A 9444-nucleotide genomic window follows, 5' to 3' on the forward strand; every position below is an offset into this window, starting at 1 on the left:
CTCAGTGCTATCACTTAGTCCCGGTATCAGCGCCAGACAGTCACATGATCACCGGCGAAGTAGAACAGACGGTTGGGTAAGTGGGACGGAAAGGAGTGGAGGGGTGACTAGGCGAGCGGGCGAGGGGATTGTTTACCCTAGCGGTAAATCGCCTAGCCTAAATGTAACTGACACCAGCTTGAATGCCATTGAGTACAGAAATAATTACACAGGAAGGGGCAAAAAAGCTTTATGCAGCCATCCGTGCCTTTAAAGTACTCCTTGTACTTTAGGTTGCCCTAAATAGACCTGCGACATGAACATTAAACCCTGCCGCCTATCGTGCACCCACACACCCACAGATATCGACACATCGGGTTGCAGTAGGCTCCCGTCCACACAGACCTCCACGGGGATGTTGATGCTACCGATGATGACATTTCCTGAAATAACAGCCGAAAATAAAAGATGATTTGCATTCCAGCCTGCCAAATGTTATGATGGTTAATGGTTTTTGACCAGCCGACAGACACTGCCGTCCTGGACATGAGTAGACAAAAACCGCTTCCTGTCGTTAACATCACCCAACACTTCCCTCCCAGCAGACCTCGCGGAAGAACAGCCAAATTGATCTAATAATACCGAGTTGTAAGGAATTATTTAAAGAAAATGAGTTTGACTGTTTACTGACGGCTTAACCAATAAAAAGCGAGAGCATACTTGGTTTATTTGATGGAAGATGCCACTCAAAGTGTCGTTTTTTATCTGCAAACAAATGGTTGATTTGATAGCAAGCATTGCCAACAATAGGTGACGTTGTCACTGGGTCTCAAATCTGTACAATGGAGGCTTGAAATTAATCCAGTACAGAAAAATGCGGAAGGGTATAAAGCACACAGGGGTAGAGTCTGTAGCCGGCGGGTATAGAATAACCCTCGCTAATAATCTTGCAGTTAAACAAAAGTTAAAAAATTGAAAAGAAGGGGCGACTCGGTAGAGGCGCTTCCTGAGTCTACCTTGGAGAGATTAATCAGCAGCATCAATTTGTTGGAGGTGACTTCTGCTATCGCCTATCCCCAGCTAGACGGGGGAAGGATTCTGCAGCCTTGGAATTGAGACAAATTTTACGTATTAAACAGACGTCCCCACATCACATCCGCCCCCTCCGGTCTACCAACCTCGGATGAGGTGGGAGGCTAAAATCTGCAAAAAGAAGGGAGTCAAGTGCTGAATGCGTCTCTCATGGAGTTCCTTAAGCCGAAAAAGCTCATTGCAAAGAGGAATACCGAAAGAGATCGCTCATGACAAGGACACAGCAGTGTGTTGGTATTGATGAAGTGGAAAGGGATTTTAGACAAATCTACTTTAAAAATTTTCTAGTCGCCCGAAGAATTTGTCATCCTTTTGATAGAACACGCCCCACACGTGCTTGGATCAAATAGTTGGTGTGGTGCTCTTTGAAGAGTCTCCACCATGTCGGGTCTACTTTGGTTCCTTATGTCATCATACGTCGGTCTTACGCAATGGACGAGTGTGATTCATGGTCTTCGGTTTTACGAGGCAAGTTCAACCAGTATTTAGGGACTGGAGGCTAACATCAGTTAGGCATGAATTTGGATGCTTGGGTCTGGATGCTTCAGAATGAAGTTGACTCGCCTTCCCCATAATGCAGGCAACTGCAAGTCATTATTTATGAGGAAAAGAGGTGATTAAGGTGTCCAGAAGCATCTGCGATGCTTGTCTTGAGTGATGAGAAAAATTACTGGCACTTGCATCAAACGAAAAGGTTGTGGAGGCTACTGGAGCGAAATGGGGTGGCAGATGTACCACATTTTTACAGATGACAGTAGGTGCAAACGATTTAATTGCCAATTCGAATTGCTTCACTGTTTGTACACACTGAAGGAAGGGTAGGGTGTGACTGACAGAGGGTTTGTTGACTGACTTGGTGTGAAAAGGAGATGCGGAATTGGCAATTTGTACACCCAACACACTGTCTTCAAGCCCTTCACGCACTGGCTGAAGCACACCACTTCAGGCCAAGAAAATGCGTCTGCTTTGTGTGGCGAATAAGAGGCTGAATTGTTCCTTAGGGACAGTTTTTTAAAGGAGAGGCAAATGAGGTCTGACACCAATCTCATTGATACGTTCCTTCCTGAGGTATACGGGTGAGGGAGCTTTTCTGCGTAGTGTCGGTGATGTAGTGATGAATCAGCGGGAAGAGGTTTAAATTCTGCGCCCTTTTGCCTCGAAACAGGTCCGTGAGTAAAAATGGACTCTAGTTGAGATTGGACGGAAGGAGTGAGCAATGAAAAAGTACGTAGAAAGGTAGAGGAAGATGAAAGGAGGATGGGCTAATGAGTGGGTGGGTGTGGTAATGCTTCGTTCTCTTTTGATCAGGACTTCCTCTCAGTACTTCAGAGTATTTCTTATGCAAAGTCAACCATTTTGGCAGAAGTCATAACTTTATAAATGATAACCTCTAGCTGCCTAGTACTGATCACTTAATAAAAAAAGGAGTCAAGATGGTCAAAGCGATTTTCACAGATTTGAAATAAAGGGATAATTTCCCATACAGCAGAACAATTTCATGAGTAGCATAATATTTACTTAAATAACTTCAGTAGGCAAACAATTACTTTCTTGACTCGCTGTGACATACGACATGATCCGATGATCCCCGCGCCTCATAAAATTTAAGTATTATTATTCTATTCGATGGTATATTAGAAAAACTCACAAGAATTATAAGAGTATGTAAACACTGCTTCCGCGATTTCCCCGGGATCATATTTTACGACTCAAAATAGCGAGGTCAGGGGCCTATATTTCGAGTCTTTTTGCGAAATCTATAAAACTCTAAAAATGTATTTGTTACATTTCTTGGCATTTATTAAAAGAATATGAATGTTATAATTGTTCCTTAAAAGTGTAGAAGCATGGGGAAGGGGACTGCCCCTACAAGACCGGAAAGTTGGGCAGTCTTAAACGGCGGGTTTTTTTAGCCATATTGCTGGATCCTACTGCTGATAGTCGAAACATACGCACACTCACACACACACACACAAACACAAGCCCACCCACACAAACACCCAAACACACGCAAAAACCTATCGTACAACCAAGACAGCCATGATTGGTCGCTTTGCGTGCTCCGAATCACCCTCGCCGCGCACTGATTGGTGCATGTTAAAAGCCTTTCGTTAAGCAGCCGCAACTCCCATATTCGCGATTAATACGATCGAAAGAGTAGGTGGGAAGGTAAGACCATGGCATCCGCGTCAAATGACAACGCTTTGGAGGATAAATTCCTCCTCTTCTGCGACTTTGTCAGAAAAGGTTCCACCACTGCTACTGATAAGACAATTAAGCGTATCTTCACGGATGGTGGAATTTACTGCAAGGGCATGGATCCCAATCGAGTGGATATTGAGTTCCGCGGATTTATCGGGAATACTAAACGGTGAGGAGGGAGGAGAGGGAAAATTTCCCTTCTCCACTTGTTTTTTTCGTCCCTTGTTAATGGTACAAGCATTTAATTACTTTAACACGATTTTATTTATCATTTCCTCATCCCAAACCAACTCGCGCTTCTTTTAAGCAAACTGTTGTGGAAAAATTTTAGAAAATCCTAAAATAATTTTTACTTGCTATTATTTAACAGTTTTTCTGTTTGCAAAAAGAGAAATGACATAAAATGCCTCTCAATTTACCGTCGATTACGGCTAGAAGTTCCAAAGTGGAAGTCGTGTGGCAATCAAATTAATCAAGGAAAGCCTCCACGGCATGCTGAAAGCATTTCTTTTTAAGGATCCTCTTAATCATTTTTCATTACAGAGTTTTATAGATGAGAAGGCGAGACATCTGGTGTAGAGACTCCTCATCTCTGATTGGTTCATTTTGTGGTGTCGAGTTTGATTTTGTTCACTTTCTTGGATAAAAAAGCTTTGATTTGATTGATTAAATTAGGATAAAGTAGGAGCACCTTTTTGTGTTAAGACAAGCAAAAAAAGTGTATTACAAAGTAACACTGTGTAAGGCGTGGCTTGTTGAGCAGATGCTACTGCCTTAGGACACAAAGTACGGGTCTAATCATCCTTGTGTGTGGAATAGAGTCGACAGTTCCAACACAAAACTCTAGTTGATGAAGGGAAGGCCTTGCCATCCTCATCCAAATTCTCCTATTCGGCCCGCAAAGACCTTAACATGGCTCGAGAATTTCTTCTCCCCTTTTGTATGCGATTCCCCAAAAGCCTTTGCCCTGTATTTAGCGCCAGTTTTATGGGAAAAGAGAATCAACATCTTCTTCCCTTGTGTAATCTAAGCCCTGGTTATCAAGCCCTCCAACGCACTTTGCACTCCAAGGAGGTGAGTTACTGCCGTCCTCTACCAGTTTGACATCCCTGACGTGTAAACAGCCGCGGCAGTAGGGCAGACAAATTAGGCGATGCTATTCATTTTTGCGGTAAAATATTGGGAATTATTTAGGCTAAGGAAGAGTTTGACACCTAGCAGAAGTCTCTCTCTCCGTATATATGCAAGTAAATTCCGTAGATGGAGTTGTTATTTGCGTAAATCTCCCCTCAAGGTGTGTTTGATGGTGTAATTGGAGGGATCACGTGACCTCCTTCAAGTGTCTTCTTTTCTTACTACCAACACGCATTTCTACTGCGAGCGTCGTAAATAGGAAGAAGAAGGTTGAATGAGGCACTTTTTCTCCTGACGGCCTTCAGCCATAATATAGCGTCGCTTCAAAAGCAGATCTTTCCGCCTGCTTAATACCTCTTCAGCTAAAGCGTGCCAAATTTTTTTCCTTCTTCTCTCTAGAGACGTCGATTTTAAGGGCTTTGTTGAATTTCTCGAGGGTCGATTAGCAAAGACCTACGCTGCAGCCAAGGGCATTGAGGATCCAGCCGAAGCGGCGGCCACATTGAAGTCGATGGTGGAGAATGCGACGCCTCAACTGCGCGGTGCCACGGTGAGTTCAAGTGTCACTTCCTCCACTATCCGTTACTATATTCTTGTAAGGCCAGTCAGGAAAAAGGTTTTATTTATCCGCGGAGTAAAAAGGCGTAAAAGCATAGTCTAAAGCTACTCGTCAATCACGTCAACTGTCACACATGATGGTAAATGCTAAGGTCACATTGGTGAGGTAAATTCCGCACCCAAAGAAATCAGGAATGTTCGTCTGGATGGGATATATTTTCTAACCCTCTCTTCCATACTCCTCTTCTAAGTTAGCACTGAAGATAGTTTAGTGTCAACATTTAGGAGGTCTGAAAATATGAGACCACAGCCGGAAGCCTTGGACACTAAGATGGTGGTGGTAGATTAAAATGCCAACGTGGTAAAATAAACCAGTAAAACATAATCACTGTTTCATTATACAATTTCATTCCTCTTTTAAGCGTCATTGTGAGGGGCGGCTTCATACACGATGGTTAAATGAAGTCAATGCCGCTTATTTACTTATAAGTAGTGTGTGCTGCCGTCTGGATAAAATGAGTTTGAAATGAGAAATTGAGCAGAAGGTAATCAAGACTAGTCGATGTTCCAGAGTAAGCGTACTCCATTGAACACCTGCTTTTGGTAGGAAGATGTAATGACCTCAGAGCTCTGCGTCATTTTTAAGTCGCTTACGTGCGGCATATCCGATCAAATCAATCACTTCGATGCCATTAATTTGGCACAAAGAGGCACATCAAAAGCTGATGTTAAGCTTTGATCATTGGCGAGGATTTGAAAATGGTGAACAGTCCTAGAAACCGGTATTTTGGTAACTCGTTCAAGGTGGTGCCTATGCCAATGGGTAAACGACACCGAGGAGTATTAAATTAAAGGTCAGTGATAGAACTTTATCACGATGGTAATGCACACAAAATGGTTTAATTTTATGAACAAAAATCTGGCAAATTTGTGCATTTGCTCTGCCTCTTAGAGGCCCCTTTCCAGTACGGCCCAAATTTGACTCACCGCGATGAATGTAAGGAAAATTTACTGGCTTGCTGAAAGCAAATGCATTATTAGGTCGACAATCCGATCTTATTACGATAAATTTATTTAACTCCTGTACACTACTGCAAAGTAAACTATCATAAAGTAAAATTGCGCACCAATTAAATGCGAACTACTTATAAGTGCAAGAGCCAATAAGAAGTCAAGGTCACTCGAGTTTACTAAATCAATGCAGATAGTGAATTGCTTTGTTTCCGCAAAAGCATCGTAAATTACTAAGTTTTTCTTTTGAGAAGGAATTAATTGCTTAAAAGAATGTGCAATTATTTTGGTCAGCAATTGTCTTTTAAACTGAGAACCCCCAAAAATCATGATTTATTTCCATCATTATCACACCTGCAGCGTAACAGATGTAGCTATTTACGTACGTGTGCGTGTATGTACATGTGTGGGATGGAATAGTGACCTCTATTTCGTGGTTAAACTGATTCTCCCCCCCTGTTTGCGTGCAGTCTAGCTTAAGTCGTTCTAACAAATTGATCAACACCTAGTAGAGAATGAATCATTGCGGCGATTGGTTGCATGGGCGAATTCTATAACTGTCTACTGTCTGAGTTGGGAGGGAAAGATGGTCGAAGCGATAAGGTGCGCGAATGGATGGATGGGCAGCCCAATCAAGGAATTGAAAAGTAGACAAACTCAATGGGATTTGCATGGCAGATTAAGGGGTGCCGCACATGTGCACCCACAGCAGTGCCACCCTTGTGGGAAACGTACAAGTTAGAAGGGCGCTTTAATGCCTGAGAAATATAGCTCTCGGAGGTGTGGTATCAAAGAGCACCTCACACAAGTAGGTTGAGAATGGAACGAGGGTGAGTAATTACGAGGCCTGATTTATCACATCTTCTGGCGACTTCCCCCTTCACACTTTGTGTTGTTTTAATTACCGAGGGATGGAACGATTTGGCCACACATATATTACTTGTGAGCGTTGTGAATCTATTAAAAAAAGAGCTTCCCATGCTCTGTATTGGGAGGCAACATTACTTCTTTACGAATGTCATAAAAGCGAGACATTTCAGATGGTTTGTTAATTAACTGGCTGCCTGACTAATGAGATGAAATTGCTTTGGCATTCTAGGGACCGATAAGGCGAACAAATCCACCATTGGTTATGCCCAAGTGATATAATCACCCACCATTCTTCCATCAGGCCGGAGACTCGTGGAGAGTTAGTAGCTCTCTTAAACTGTATGAGAGGCCTTCAGGAGTTTAACAGTTTGTTAAAGTGGTAAACTCTTAAAATTTGGGCTCCGATTGATGGCACTGTAATGAGCTTCCATCTAACAAACTAGGCGAAGCCTTCGATATAAAACCCACTTTGTGACGATTAAGGTCAAAAGAACTTGGCTTCACTTTCTTAATGGGGCGAAATAGTGATACAATTCTACGCGAATTTCAATCCAGACTCGTTTCAGACCTGACAGCTGCTTTTCCTCTCCGCATGGTCTAGAGGGGAGAAGTGGACCAATCAAATCGTTACTTCATAAGACGAGCTTCTAAACCCCATTTTGATTGGTTAATTACTCTGCGAGATTCTTTTACCCTTGTAATATCAAGTTATGTCCAAAAACCAGTGTATGTCTTTCCTTTTTACAACAATTTTTCTAGGATGTCAATTTTAAACATCGACTTTGTTGGAATACAGGAAATGGCTTTGACTTCATCAGTAATTTCCGATTGGAGAAAAATAAGGGAAAGTGACCGCATTGGAAAGCGATAGTAGAAGATAGAATATTCACCTTTCTACTGTCAACTTTGTAGAAAACCAGTACCGATGCGACTACTGCGCGTCTAACCGATGTTAAAGGTTACACGGGCTCAGCAAAGGAACGCTTTGATCCTTCCACGGGAAAAGGAAAGGGCAAAGCGGGTCGGGAAGACCCACCTCCAGCTTTCACCGCCTCGGGTATTTCTGCTCCTCGAAAATGAGCATTATGGATAAGTTACAGGTTTTATTCCGTGCTCCCCTTCCTTTCTTCCTTTTCATCTACCTTCCTCTTCCTTAAAATTTCCCTTTCTTTTTCGTGTTTTGTGTCTTTGTTATTTTGAATCCATGCTGCTTCCACAAACCTTTGTTTCCGTGACCTAGAAGAAAAAAGAGGGTGTATGCTACTAATATAAAGATAAGTAGCAAACCCTTGGCGGGAAAATGATTAGGAAAATGTACAAACAGACGAGTGTGCAACCGGTTACACTACGCAGACCAAAAAAGCTTAAAGTATTCCTTTTTTGTGCTTTATAGAGACCATGGCTGATATGTTGCATAAGTTTCATGTTACCTTTCGTTTGCGATATCCACGATCCTGGAGATCACTTAATAACCAAACCGGACAAATGGCCATAGAAGGCGTCAGAGATGACATTCCAGTCTACTCTCAGCAGCTTTACTCCGTCTTATCACAGTGGTGTATCTTTCAAGTCTGCGCTAATAATGGAGAGTGTTTTCTGCCAGTCTATCTTGCAATGGAATTTCTCGGGGTAACGACTGCCGGTAAATGTATTGTTAATAGTCTTAACGACCTCACCAAGGCGACAGTCGAAGGTGTTTAAATAAGGAACATTAGATTATCAAGAATGAAGCTTTTGGGCGTTCCCCTTTGGGTTATGCAGGCTGATTGCGATGGAGAAAGATTATACAGAAACACTGGTAGGTCTTCTTCTGCATTTCTAGGTAAGCAGAAAAGGGTCGAAAAAGTGAGGAGATACAACGCAGACCTCATGAATCATCATTTATCGGGTATAGCATAACCTGAATTTTGGGGGATTTTTCAGCGTAGCGGCTGACCCATCTTTGCTACTAAATTTAAATTTAGTAGCATAAAGGAATTACACTCATGGTCCATTTTCAGGTCTCAGATTCCATGATGAGACATCTCAACAGAATGACGATGGAGAGGATAAGTGTTCTTCTCCTCCAGGGGATACAGTGGCGTCCATTGCGACCTTTATTCCACTTTGCTGTAATGTTCTTGACCAAGGTGGTAAGCGGCTGGTGTGAGTAGACGACGCAATAAAAAATCTTACAGAAATTGGGATACCCGCCCAAATCATTTCTTTTCAGGAAAAATTTAGATTTTAATAAATTCGACATTCAATATATCAATACTCCCTGTGATGTAAACTTGTCGTGCCATTGCTGTTCCAGTCCCGCAGTTGATGAGGATCGAAGCAGAGCAGTGGCCATAGAGAATACCAGAGAGGATAATTTATTTATGTCTGCCGTTTGGGCATGCAGAGGCTTACCATCTTGGCCTAAGCTCAGATCTGCTTGGAATCGTGACAGCTTCAACCACAGCTGAACAATCCCGTATTAATCCTCCAAAAGGATCTTTTCAGGGTTTGGTTTCCCTAGACTCAAAGGCTTTTTCGACTTACACATTCGTATAGTTATCCTCATTGACTAATATGTGATGGAGACAAGTATTATGTACAGGATCAGGATAAACA

General features: G+C 42.4%; 1 protein-coding gene across 1 annotated transcript; it reads left to right on the forward strand. All coding sequences in view use genetic code 11, as the record gives it.

The window, feature by feature from the left end:
- Positions 1–3248: 3248 nt before the first annotated feature.
- On the forward strand, positions 3249–7926 carry EGR_08879 (Tubulin polymerization-promoting protein; the record flags this gene model as incomplete). Its single annotated transcript, XM_024498128.1, has 3 exons — positions 3249–3442; positions 4807–4957; positions 7759–7926. The coding sequence occupies 3 exons, from the start codon at positions 3249–3251 to the stop codon at positions 7924–7926; spliced, it is 513 nt and encodes a 170-aa protein (XP_024347460.1).
- Positions 7927–9444: the final 1518 nt, after the last annotated feature.

The sequence above is a fragment of the Echinococcus granulosus genome, assembly GCF_000524195.1.
Source record: "Echinococcus granulosus chromosome Unknown EG_S00122, whole genome shotgun sequence".
NCBI classification, from domain to species: Eukaryota; Metazoa; Platyhelminthes; class Cestoda; order Cyclophyllidea; family Taeniidae; genus Echinococcus; species Echinococcus granulosus.